This window comes from Myotis daubentonii, chromosome 6 (assembly GCF_963259705.1).
Source record: "Myotis daubentonii chromosome 6, mMyoDau2.1, whole genome shotgun sequence".
NCBI lineage: Eukaryota > Metazoa > Chordata > Mammalia > Chiroptera > Vespertilionidae > Myotis > Myotis daubentonii.
Window position 1 is genome coordinate 80,945,354 of NC_081845.1, and position 13,924 is coordinate 80,959,277.

Sequence of the window (13,924 nt, forward strand, 5' to 3'; positions counted from 1 at the left end):
GCACTTGTTAGCATCTCTTGCCCAAAGCACTTTTTAAAAAGCATTTACTGAATTAAAGTGAGAGGATCTATTCTATAGGGCCAGGTAGATAGTTGCAGGGCGCTAATTATGGCTACATTACTAAAGGGACTGAATTGCATATTGTGAGAAACTAGAGAAGATGTTTTAAATCCCATTTCCTTTTATTGTTAATCCTCACTAGAGGAGGATCTTTTTCCATTGATTTTTTTTTAAGAGAGTGGAAAGGAGGGGCAAGAGAGTGAGTGAGAGACAGACAGAAAGAGAGAGAGAGAGAGAGAGAGAGAGAGAGATGTGAGAGAGACACATCATTTAGTTGCTTCCTGCACACACCTGACCAGAGTGGGGATTGGTCCTGAAGCCCAGATACAGCCTTTGGGTTCTCAGGCTCTCACTCTAATCACTGCTCAGAGCTTAAATCCTATTTCTAATTATTCTTTGGCCTGAAAGTTTAGAGGCCTTTAATGTAAATATATTTTTGTGAGAGAGAACAGGGTTTTCTGGAAAAGTCTCATTTATACAACTGTGTCACTTTGGTTAAAGCTCGGTGATTCTTTTGCTTTGTAGCTAGTGAATTTCCATGATCTGAGCCTCAGTAAGAAAAACTTGAACCAAAAGAAATAACATTTAATAGAAATCTCTGAAGAAGATTCATATTAGAATTTCAAACAAGGGCAGAGTTTCTAAGTTTCCTGAGGCAAATACAGGTGATGTAAAATTTCATCAAGGTGAACATATTTTCCATCTAGTTTTTAACTCAATGTGGGCTGAGAAGTCGAGAAATTGCAGGAGCAATGATGTCTTTTTTGCATGATTTCCAGTGCCATGTAGGCACTGTGGGACAGTGTTTATAGGGTTAAACTTTGGGCCGTTGGGTACATTCAAATTCTGGAGTGAAGAATGCATGAAATGTGGTAAGTGGGATAAAGAATTGTAATAACTTCTCCTAGCCTAGCATTTCAGAAGTTCATATGAAATGATTCTTACAGACAGGGGAAATGGAAAGAAAATAGACTTTATTGAGTATACATAAGTTTATCTGCCTTTCCGCCACACCAGTATTCCCAGCAGGTGTCTTGATTTTGTTGCCTGTTGCCTTCTCTCACTAGGTGGCCATGTTGATTTGTGCGGGCTTTCTGATTGCCTGGATTCCTTACGCAGTGGTCTCTGTGTGGTCAGCTTTTGGGAGGCCAGACTCCATCCCCATACAGCTCTCTGTAGTGCCAACCCTACTTGCAAAATCATCAGCAATGTACAACCCCATCATTTACCAGGTCATCGATTACAAACTTGCCTGTTGCCAAACTGGTGGTTTGAGAGCAACCAAGAAGAAATCTTTGGAAAACTTCAGGTAAAATTTCAGAAGCTGGAAATGAGTGATACTCGTTGGTTTCAGAATCCCATGGGGTTCAAGCCACTCCAATGTGCTTCCTACTTAGGGTCAGTGCTTATCACTTAGGAGTAGTGTAGGGTTGGCTTTATTTTCTTTCTTTTTTTAAAAAATATATTTCATTGATTTTTACAGAGAGGAAAAGAGAGGGATAAAGAGTTAGAAATACCAATGAGAGAGAAACATTGTTCAGCTGCCTCCTGCACAACCCTATTGGGGATATGCCCGCAACCAAGGTACTTGCCCTTGATAGGAATCAAACCTGGGACCCTTCAGTCCATAGACCGATTGTCTATCCACTAAGCCAAACCGGTTAGGGTGGAAAAGCATTATTTGCTTCATCAAAATTCCTGAAATCAGATAATGAGATACGTAGGAGATGATGACATGAGAGTGAGAAAAGTGATTCTATTTTTTGATATTTTACTTATTTTTCAATTAAAGTTTATAATCAATATTACTCGGTGTTAGTTTCAGATGTACAGCATAGTGGCTAGAAAATCATGTACTTTGCAGAGCAGTCTCCCCAAATGTTTCAAGTATACCCACATGGCCCCATTCATAGTTATCACAATATTATTGGCTATATTTCCTATGTTCTAATCTCCATGGCTGTGACTATTCTATAACTACCAATGTGTACTGCTTAATCCCTTTACCTTTTTCTGTTTTTGATTATAGAGCAACTAAGATATGAAGCTGTGTTCATTTGAGCAACCATTATGTATCACTCTTCCTTATCTGGGACCAAACCCATTGAACTCTAAGACTACAGTTCCACATGGCACTGATCCAAAATTAAGTTCTCACAACGGGAAAGATTCCCCTGTTTGGCACATTTCTATCACTAGCTAAGAGTATAAGATTTGGGCAGGCAAAAATAGGAGAGAAGGGGATGACATTGTCATTCTGCCAGGTTCTTTATTTTATTTTCACAAGAGCCCCATGTTGTCCCTTCTCTTATCTTTTTCAGATAAGGAAAACTGAGGTTAAGTGAGCTGCCCAAGTTTACCTAGGCAGGATGTAGCAGAACAGGGATTTAAATTAAGGTCTATTGAGTTTCAAAATTCATTCTCATTGATCTATGCTGATTCTACTTCACAAGGAACAAGTGAGTTTGGGGATCCAGTACCATTTCCCCTAAAGGCTCAGGGTAGGTAAAGAGTTGAGGATTATAGGTGGTCTTCTGTGTCCAGTCAGGGCCAATCCCAGCAGTAGAATGTGGAATAGGTACCTGAATTTATGATCTGAAGTGAGGGCTATTGAGAAGGCCCCAGGTTCTCTGAGCCCACTTTTTTCTTACTCACTTGAGGCCTAGTTATTTTTCAAAACAATTTTCTGCAAATAAGTAGGAAAAAGAAGTTGGGGTGGTATAGAACTAGCTATGAGAAGATGTGGTTTTTTATCTTGTTCTTTCACTGTGCTTAAGTGACCGATCTCTTGACCTTTTGTTTCCTCACCATGTAGGTACAGGATCAAATGAAAAAGATAAAATGAAAGTACAAATAAAAGGAGGTGTTGTCATTTTTTGCTATGGTACAGGGGAAGAAACACACAATATGGAGGTAGAAGATCAGCATTTAAGTTCGATTTTTCTATTTACAATAGGTCTAAAATTGGGGGGCAAATTAACAACTTAGAGCCCAGGATTGGAATGAGCTGATGGCCCTACTTGTGTTCCTATATTGTAAGAATTATACAAAATGTACATGTGACAAGGGCTAAGTAACAACTGTTAACCCCTTTACACACACACACACACACACACACACACACACACACACACACACACATTGTTGGTGTTTAATGCCTTCTCTGTTGAATTGAAAAAAATTCAAATACTAAACCAAAAATGCATCTATTTTGGAAGTAATAACACTTTGTCCTTATCAACTATTGATATTCTATTATGAATAAGGTAGAGAGGATACTTTTAATAGAGCAGTTATGAGAGAAAATAATTGGACACTTCTTCTTCTGAAGGAGATGGGAATTTGACAGGAAGGGCTGAAGGCAAATTTCATCCACCTCATAATTTTGCCGCAGATTGACTCTGTGTTCTGCACATTCACTCACAAGTGTGAGCAGCACATACATACTCAACATTCACCAATGAAAAGACAGGGATTTATGTGGAAGAAAGTGGCTTAAGGCTACAAACCTTTAGAGAAATCAACCAGGAGAGAGACAGTTCAGCACACCTGCTCCCGCGAGTCATTTATAGGAAATGTGGCCATTGCTTTGCCAGAGGAAGACAAGAGGTGTTTCCTTACTCCAGAGTGTCAGTTTTCAGGGGAAACAGCAGGCAGTCAGGCTGAAGCAAGGAGGAGCCCTTAGGTTCTAGGGGCTGAAGCATCTCCAGGGGAGGTATGCTGAAGAGTATGATGAGTTGCAGATTTTAGAAGGATCTGCTTCAGACCAGAGCAGAAGGGTGAGAAGTGACCACTAAAGGTTTCTTTATAACTTTTCAAAGGGAAAAAAACCCACAAATAAACAAACAAAAAAACTTGTTTGTCTTTGTTGTTATTAAAGAGCCAAGCAAGTGTGTGACATGGAGTTCCCACCACACGCCCTGTAGAGTGAGGTGATATGAAGCCAGTCTAGAATGGGTAATGTTTTACCAGAACAATTCAATCAAATTACTCTGAATTAATTGATATCTGTGTTCTTTCCTTTTCTGAAATGTGTTTGCTTTTAATGGAAGACCCTCTAGACTCCAGGAATAGTTTGATTTCAAAGAAAAGAGCTAATGTGTTGAATATGAGTAACTGTAACAGTTCATTGAGTTAATTCATCCCCCACCCCAGCCCCAAAATTAAGCTGATAAAGGAAAAAATACATCCAAGACCCATTTTTGATATGGTATTTATTCACCCCCCCCACACACACACACATAGGGTGTCCAAGTATAGCTCCTATATTTTGGAAATTTTTTTTCTCCACCTTGTTGCATGTACTAGTAAGAGACACCGAGGAAATTTTGAAAAATTACTACTGCCGGGCTTCACCTGCAGAGATTCAGTTTTAACCAGTCTTGACTGGGGCTGAGCTTCAGTTGTTTGATTGTTTAACTCTCCCAGGTGATTCTCATTTACAGGCACTGTTGCCAGCCAGCGAACCAAAGCCTTGGAAAAGAAAGCATTAGTGCAGCTCATGGAATCATAGGCCTTTCACCCATGGTCACCGACTGTCAGTGACAGATGACCCAGACAGCAGATGCTAAGCCAATCTTAGATGGAATAGAAAAGTTCAAAAGACACTGGGGGTACATGGTGAAGAACAAACACATTTTACTTTCCTAGGATTTTAGTAAATATAAAGAAGAACAGAGCCCTAAATTCCACATTGTTATTGTAATCAAACTTCTGACCACCTTAGTTTTACTAGTAATGCTGTCTTCAGTAAGAATGCTCTTTCAGTAGGTGAGTCATAGGGTGCAAATAAATGGTAAACAGGTAGACAGTGATTATTTTTTTCTCCTAGAGGACAGCAAAATCACTAGCGCACAGGAAATGTGGCATGAACAAGTGGCATGTTTTTGAAAAGCTTTATCCAAGGGATTACTTTTATTTTGAGAATTCTAAATTAAATTATTACTTTTTATCTTTTTGAAAAATATGTTTTTATTGATTTTAGAAAGCAAGGAAGGGAGAGAGAGAGAGAGAGAATTGCTGATGAGAAACATAGATCAGCTGCCTTCTGCATACTGGGGATAGAGCCCTCAACCTGGGTATATGCCCTGACCTGGAATAAAGCCCAAGATCTCTCAATGCACAGGCTGATGCTCAACCAACTGAGCCGTATCAGCCAGGGTTCTTTTTATCTTTTTAATTCAACTCTTGTGTATATAATATTCATGCTAGTCAATGTTGACATGACATGCATATATATGTGTGCGTGTATATATGCAAATAAAATACATACTAAATTGCATCGTTCTTCTCTATCTAGGCTGCACACTATAACTACCGTCAGGGAGGCTTCTGCTGTGCTGGAAATCCATCAGGAAGTATGAAGATGGACACAGCATCACATGGACACCATTAGTCACTTCTTTGCCTCGTCACTGCTGTTAATGTTTAATTGCAAACACACTTTTCTCTGTGTTATATTTTTATATTTTATACACTTTTCCTCTTTCTCCTTAAGCCAGGATTTACTAGGAAATATTCCAATGGTCAAAAGGAATCTAGATTATAAGATGCTGCTTAAATAATATTACTAGGAAGAGAGACTCCTTGGGATTCTCTTTTTATTACTATTTTAAAACCTATTGTGATGCCAAACAGTGTTAAGTCTGAGATATGAAGAAAAATGTTTAAAAGTTTTATTTATTAGGGTATTATTTAATTCCATTGCCTCATCATTGTTATTTATTAAGGTGGGCAGTTTCTGGGGTTCAGGGAGGTGGGTGATCACTGGGATCCTGTGCTAGACCGTGGCTTTGACGGGTAGATGTTTGGATTCTCACAGCCACTCTCTTCTCATGCAGACAGAGGTTCCAAGTCTAATGGTAGAGATTCTACAAAGTTGTCCTCTGGGGAAATCAATTTTGCCTTAATTCCCCCAAAGCTCTCTTGTATCTCAGAATTTGAGGACTGAAATAATTTGAGGAGTGATGATAATTTTACCAGTGTGGGTTTTTCTCATTACATTCTACATGCTAATATAGTGGGTGTAATAGGCCATTAGCAACTATAATTATTCCAGAAACAAATTTAGAGAAAATAACGATATATGTGTCATTTCATTGTTTGTTACCTTTATTCTTTCTTGTGTCTGTCTTTTGTTTTCAATAAATACCTTGTAAGGTTAACAGGTAATGAGCTACAGATAAAAATGAGAGAGAATTTCAAAGGCTGATAGATTCATGTCTTTTAAGAGTTAATGAAAGGGCAGGCATGTAAATACTAGGTCCAAATTGGTCTTCAATTAACTGTCTATACTTGATTTTCCTTCTTAATCCAAGGAGTTGGGCCACCTATTTTAACTCAAGCCCTAGGCAGTTATTCTCCAGGTTCTCCTGCCCCATCCACCTCCTCCTGCTGCTTGAATCTAAGCCCTGCTCACCAATTCTGATCCTTCCTTTCTGATCATATCTGGTGAGATAAGTGAGAAAGGAAAGAGAAAGACCCCTCTAGAGCCACTGATAATCTCTCCATTCTTTGCATTCAAGTGTTTATAGAGAACTAGAGGCCTGGTGCACAAATTTGTGTACCAGTGGGGTCCCTCAGCTTGGCCTTCAAGATTGGGCCAAAAGAGGCTTTCTGACATCCCCTGAGGGGTCCTGGATTTTGAAAGGGCATAGGCCAGGCAGAGGGTCCCCACCAGTGCAAAATAGGGCCTGGGGAGGGACACAGGAGGTTGGCCAGAAAGGGAGGAACCGAGGGAGGGCTCCAGGGCATGTCCAACCTGACTTGTCTGTCCAGATCGGCTGGATCCCAGCAGCAAGCTCACCTACTGGTGGGAGCGTCTTCCCCCTAGTGGTCAGTGCACACCATAGCGACTGGTTGACTGGTTGACTCTCTGCCCCCTGGTTATCAGTGCACATCATAGCAAGCAGTTGAGCGGCCTTAACTTATCATTAGCATATTATGCTTTGATTGGTTGAACGGCCGACTGGACGACCAGACACTTAGCATATTGAGTTTTTATTATATAGGATGGGACCTTCCTCCAATGTTCAGCCCTGGTACATGGCACCTTCAATTTCTTTGTGTGTTTTTTTTTTCATTTTCTCTAGAGTTGGGGTTAAGGTGAGGAATGAGCTGATGTGGAGCAGTAGTTTAACATTAGTACTGAATAGATGTGTGTATAAAACAGACTTTATGATTACAGCAAGAGAAAGGACAATTCTGCCTGGGGCTTGGGACTACTTACCAAGTCTGGAGAAAAGAGGCAGAATTGTCATGAGAATAGAGAGGCAAGGGACTTTTAGGCAGAGTGTAAAGTACAGAGGTGTGAAAGCGTGTGGGGCTACAGGTGGATGGGACACAGATGCAGAGCACAGAGTCTCTGCCTATGTCTACACCCAAACTCAGTGCCCTTGGTAAGCCTGTGAAATGGGAATAGTAACAACTGTTCATTTACAGAATTGTGAGGCTTAAATGCTATAAAAACACCATGACTGAGGAAGTACCCCCTACATATCAGCAACTGCTATAAATATTATTAAGGTGGGTGCTGGTGGTCACAGGTGGGGCTGGAAATGGTAGTTAGGCAAGGCCAGACCAGACACAAGGGGCTTTGTTTATGCTGTTATTTGAATTTTACCTTGAACATAATGGAGAGACCCTGCGGGATTTTAGGCAGGAGAAGGAAGTGATGAGATTTATAATTTTGAGAAAGATCAGTCTTATAGCAGTGTAAAGGATGGATGGTCCTGAGTGGGGGTGGGGTTCAAGATTAGAGGTTGGGAGATCAGTTAGGTAGCTTCATAAAGAAATTACAATTTATGAGAGTTTGAATTAAGGAATAGCAATAGAAATGGAGATGAGAATATAGGTTTTCAGTATTTTCAGAAGTAGGAAATCTTGGTCATTGATTACATGTGAGATGAAGGAGTCAAGGATGACAAGGGGCCTCTGTTTAGGAAATAGTGAGGATAAGGGTGTCCACAGAAGGGAAAATGTAGGAAAGGGAATGGGATAGGGCAGATAGTTCCTTACATTTGAGATCTGTTGAACACAGAGTTTCCACAACACAGGTGAAGCTATTTAAAATAGGAGTTAAAAATAATCTAAAGTCATACCCTATGATAGAGGGAGTATAGAGTTCAGGAGTTAAGCAGGTAGGACAAGACTGTTAAGGGAGACTTTGCCATTTCAGCCAATCTGAAGGAAATTAAGTGAAAGCATTTTTGTTTGTCTTGGGTTTTTGTTTTTGTTTTTGAGGAAGTGTTAATGGAAGTGAATGATGGAAGGAAGAAGAAGAGGGGACATTCAGAGTAATGTTGCTTTGTCTATAAGGTAGAATTTAACAGACATTGCATAGAAGTCCCTGAAAGTAGACCATATGCTGTGTTTTATTAGCTCTTTATGTGTTCTTTAACATAAATTTAAAAATCAATCTTAAGAAAGGACTAGCATAGTTATGGGATGTTGGGTGGGGGCGGGGGGATGGAGTTAAATACTAGGAGTCTTAGGGGGTAAATCCAAAAATTAATTTCTGTTTCCAATTTGAAAAACGTGATTTAAAAAGTGATCTTCCTTGCTCTTGTTTCTTTTATTTATTTATTTTGTAATATTCTGAGAGCTGGGAAGTACCAGTATTGTTACCAGAATTGATAGGGAAGGAGAGAGCTGGTTCTATGGGTAGATGGAGAAAAAAAGATTGGTCCTTGAAGGTGGCTTGCATACACCAGGCTGTCCTTATCCAGGGGCTTCTGATGATTTCAGAAAGTTCTGTGTAGTCCCCAAACACTTCTACAAATTCAATTTAAGTTTAATTTAGTTTAAAAGAAGGTATATTACCTTGGTGTGCTGGTGGGTTTGTCTGTGACATAGGCTTTAAAACCTTGAACAGGCACTATTTTCTCCTTTTGGGTCTCATAAAAGGCCCAGTGTCTGGCATGGGAAGAGTATGATTCAGATAGTACTTAGAAGCATGTGATAGAATATTAAATAAAGAATGTAAAATCCTAGATCTTTGATTTATTCTGTATTTTAAATTCACTTACTTCTACCGACCTCTGTTTAAATATGACCTGTGTCATTAATGAAAGAATGAATATATAAATTTGTGAAATGGGAATTAAGAATAGAAATGCCCTATTAATTTGAAAGGTTGGATTTCAAAGTCATAATAAAATTTAAATATATTTTTATTTTTCCAAGTAAAGTGAAGCAATCTATAATAATAAAAGTGTAATATGCAAATCGACCGAACAGCAGAACGACCATCAGGATGACCTTCCAGATGACCTTTTGGACAAAGCCAGAACTGTGAGGGCTGAGGCAGCCAGGGCTGTGAGGGCCTACCCTTGCACGAATTCTGTGCATCGGGCCTCTAGTAGAGATATATTATATAGTAAAACCTAGTTATTTGAGTCATAGAAATGCATTTGTCTCAGGATTCAAGCATCATACTTATTTGATCTAAAATGGTAACTAATTTTTTTGTCTCATTTATTTTTCCCTTGAAAAAACACATTGACACCTTTAATGAGCTTTAGAAATATGAACCCCAAAGCCACCAATGGGAATGCTTCTCCATTAAGTTAGGGCAAATGAGGGAGGAAGGAGGAGGAGAGGGAGAGAAGAAGAGAATGGGAGTAAGCTGGTGAATACTGAAGGGATCACTGATGTCTGTGTAACAAAATGTCTTAAAGACTACAGAAATGTCCCAGGATGTTTTATACAGAGTGAAGATGTATGTGTGTCTTTATAGAAAAAAAGGTTAGTGAAAGTAATATCAGCTTTGATTTAATAACTAATTTTGTAGAGAGAGAGGCAGGCCTTTTGCCCAGAAGACCAAAGAGTTAACCATTCTGCACTCCTCTTGTGAAAAGGGGCCAGATAAGAATCAATGTGAGAGCTATAGGGGATGTGGTGAGAAAATACATTGGAGGACATCCCCAATCTCAAGCTATAGCTTCCACCACATAGTAAAACCACTGGTCACCACTGTGACCTTGAATGATTTTTAAAAGATTATATAACTTTCAACATATATCTTTATTAGGTTATGAAACTTTGTGGAGTATATTCTGAAAGCAATTTTATCCAATAGATTTAAATCAATATAAGCACTGGATTTTAGAGTACTTTTCTCAATTCTTTGCATGTTCTTTTCTTAATGCCAGATGAATGAGATACCATAGCAATCATGTGTAGGGACCAGTTTGATTATAGACTACTAGTGACCCAGTGCACAGATTTGTGCACATTCAAAGGAAATTAATTAGAAGGTGGCCATCAGGGCAGGACTGTGTGAGATGGCTGGACACACCCTGGAGTCAACCTCCTAAGGTCCCTCCCTGGCGTCTGCAGAATGAGTGGGGTCCCTCTCGCAGGTGGGTTCCCTCGGCCTGGCCTGCGGTGATCAGGCCGAAAGCAGCTCTCTGACATCCCCCAAGGGGTCCTGGAGGGCAAGAGGGCACTCTGCAAAGTTGCTGTCATACAGGGTGTGGAACACAAACGCAAGTGTGCAGTAAACCAGATTCAGGACCAACAGTGCCCCAGCAACAACATAACCCCTCGCCCAAGGTGGAATCGCGTGGACCCGCGAGGAATTGGGCTCCCTCCTCTCTGTTTGCAGGGTGTGTCACTCGAGAACCACTGCTGCCAAGTCACAGCAGCTTGGTAGCTCCTGCATTGAGCATCTGTCCCCTGGTGGTCAGTGTGCATCATAGTGACTGGTTGGAAAGTCGGACACTTAGCATATTAGCCTTTTATATATATAGATATGTATATATACAGTTTATACATATACTTCATATATATAAAACCCTCATATATATGACAGGCTCTAAAATAGACAGACATGTTATATACATTACATGAAACATATTTGAGAGCAAAAATCAATCCAGACTGTATTTTGTTATATGTACAAATATGTGCATTATTATTGATTTTGGTTACAACAGTCAAATATACATAGGAAAATACTGCATACACTCATTCCATTTTGAACTCAGGAAGCTTTTATTAAGTGTCTGTAGTATACCTTATTATTGGGAGATACAAAAGGAAGGGAAGATGTGCTTCCAGTTTTTTAAGAATTTGAGGGTTTGGGCAAAGTCTTGACCTTTATTTATAGTGTGAATGGCTTTAATGGTAGTAATTTTTATTTATATTTATTATTTTTTTTATTTATTTCAGAGAGGAAGAGAGAGAGAGAAAAACCAGTGATGAGAGAGAAACATCAATCAGCTGCCTCCTGCATGTTTCCTACTGGGGATCAAGCCCGCAACCCAGGCATGTGCCCTGACTTGGAATCAAACTGTGACCTCCTGGTTCATAGGTTGACTCTCAACCACTGAACCACACTGGTCGGGCAATGGAGTAATTTTTAGATGGGACTCTTTAGACACCAATAGGTTTGTTTTGATGGGATACTTTGAGAAACTGCACAATGTCAGGACAGATCTTGGGAACTCATTTGCATATTTGTCTGTGCTGGGATGAGGAAAGAAATTTGGGGCTCCCGCCAAATCCTCCAGAGCAAAATTCATTTGGGGGCAATGCTTAGTTTGAGCAAAATAAAAGTTCATGGGTCCGTATTCTTTTTCAGGATACAACAAGTTTTGGCTGGCTATGTGATTTAGGGCACCGTGAATTACACATTTTCTCCCAAACCATGACAAGGACATCAGGGAGGCAGTGCAGTATGGAAGTACACATTAGTTGCTGAATTAGACAGACCTGATCTCAAACTCAGGCTCTGTCATTGACCAGTGATGCTGGTGTGGATAAATCACTTGATCACTCAGTCCTCAGTTGCCCTGGCTGTGAAACAGCAATAGCCTTACCTCATTAAGATTGGGTGTGAGCTCTAGCTGGTTTGGCTCAGTGGATAGAGCTTAGGCCTGTGGACTGAGGGGTCACAGGTTTGATTCTGGTCAGGGGCACATGCCTGGGTTGCAGGCTCGGTCCCCAGTGGGGGATATGCAGGAGGCAGCCAATCAATGATTCCCTCTCATCATTGATGTTTTTATCTCTCTCTCCCTCTCCCTTGCTCTCTGAAATCAATAAAAACATATTTTAAAAAAAGATTGGGTATGAGCAATCTGAATAAAATTTGCAAGTATCATAGGACAGTCTGAGCTTTGAAAGTACACCATCAAAGAAAGTATAGCATACAGCTATCATTATCATCTTATTAGAAGAACCATAGGATTATTCCAAATGGGTTCTGTGAACTCTTCCCTAAAGGTGGTAGGAGAGTGTTCTCCAAGAAGCCTGGCCGCTGTAGACCTGGCGGATGTCCCAACTATTTAAGAAGTTGAGAAGCATAACCCTGAGCTCCTGTGGGAGTGGCCCCTGGTGACTCTGCCACAGGGAGCTGCCAGTGTCAGGGACTGCCACCTTGGAAAAGGCCTGCCCTTTTGAGCCATGGCTGGGGACAGCTGGAAGTGCATGAGGCAAGAGAGTAGAGGTTTGCTGTATGCCAATGGGACTTTTCCTGGGAATAGAAGGGAGCCAGAGTACCTTGTCTATTTAGGGTCAAGATCATCAGCCTTTTGTAGACACTTGGCTGAGAATCCTATAATTTCCCACCATCGATCTCTGTAGGGAAAGAGGCAGAATCATAAATTATCTTTGGGGTTCAAGCTAGCCACAGAAATTCTCCAATAGTTACCTGGCCCTATGGTTCCTAGATAGAGAGTATAATTAAAGCAGAGAAGATTCCATTCTGAAGGCTTGTCTTGGATTTTTAACCTGCTACTCTCTCTGTTTGGTGCTGTATGCATTGTGGCCCAGATCCTTGTTGGCCAGAATGTAGTTTTTGGACCTAGAGCCTGGCTATTTCTTCGAAGCTGGTTGGGTACACAGAACTTGGGCGTCAACCCTGACCTACTGAATTAGAATCTGCAGTTTACTAAGTGATTTGCATATCCATTAAAGTTGATTAAGTCAATGGATGTTAAAACTAATGTGGTTATGAGTCTTTCCCCAATTGGATGTGGTAACAAGCAGAACTTGTCTGAATAATAGTGACCCAGCCAATGGGCAGTTGGCATAAAAGCAGGGGATTGGTCACTTGAAAGTACCCCTGGGTATACATGGGTAAAATACACATACATTTTATGAACAAACTGGGAGGGTCCCTATATGCAATTACTATAGTGTCTCATTTCTCTGGCATGGTTAAGGGAATCAGGTTCAAAGTAACAGAGAAAAGTGCTTCAAAATATGAGTTTTCTCTGAGAACATTCTCTAAGCTGTGTGCCACCCTCAGGACAAAGGTACAGTATGACACCAGGTGTCTCAGGGAGAGACTTCTGATAAGACTGGCTCCTATGGAAGTCTGGGGGCAAGGACCCCTCCTATGGAAGGCTGTTGGGTAAAGCAGCATATTCCTCACACACAGCAGCATTGGTGGGGACTGACAGCTCAGAGCTAACTTGCTCAGAAAGGAGGATATTTTTCCTTGATACTAAGAGTTACACTCTCGTAAGTATTTCCCATCTTGAAAGAGTCTTTCACTTGTAGCACCCACCCTCCCCACATAACACACAGACCCAAATGAACAAAATCTAATTTTATTACAGGGAAAAAAAGCATCTGATCCGTTTTGAAAAATGAGCCAATTTGTGTGCTTTCTCCAAACTGCCTAGGATTAAATTTGAAGCTACAAATTTTGACATTTCATCCATGTTGAAGCAAAGCCAAGTGTAAACCCAGACTTATAAAAAGCTTTAAGGCATTGGAAGTGAGGAATAACAGCCTGAAGGCTGCAAGTCAGCCTCAGCCCTCCCAGGGAGTGGGGAAACTGGCTTTCTTCTCTCAATAGAGGACCAGGCCTGAACACTGTACCAACACTTCCAAGCTAGCGTCCTGCAGTCACTTG

At 40.5% G+C, this 13,924-nt stretch overlaps 1 protein-coding gene across 1 annotated transcript in view; it reads left to right on the top strand.

Moving 5' to 3' along the window:
* The window catches only part of OPN5 (opsin 5), a 29,186-nt gene extending 23,763 nt beyond the window's left edge, over nucleotides 1-5,423 (top strand). The window contains exons 5-6 of the mRNA XM_059699658.1: nucleotides 1,128-1,369; nucleotides 5,360-5,423. Coding sequence (XP_059555641.1) covers nucleotides 1,128-1,369; nucleotides 5,360-5,423 — 306 coding nt within the window. The remainder of the gene's footprint in view (nucleotides 1-1,127; nucleotides 1,370-5,359) is intronic.
* Nucleotides 5,424-13,924: the final 8,501 nt, after the last annotated feature.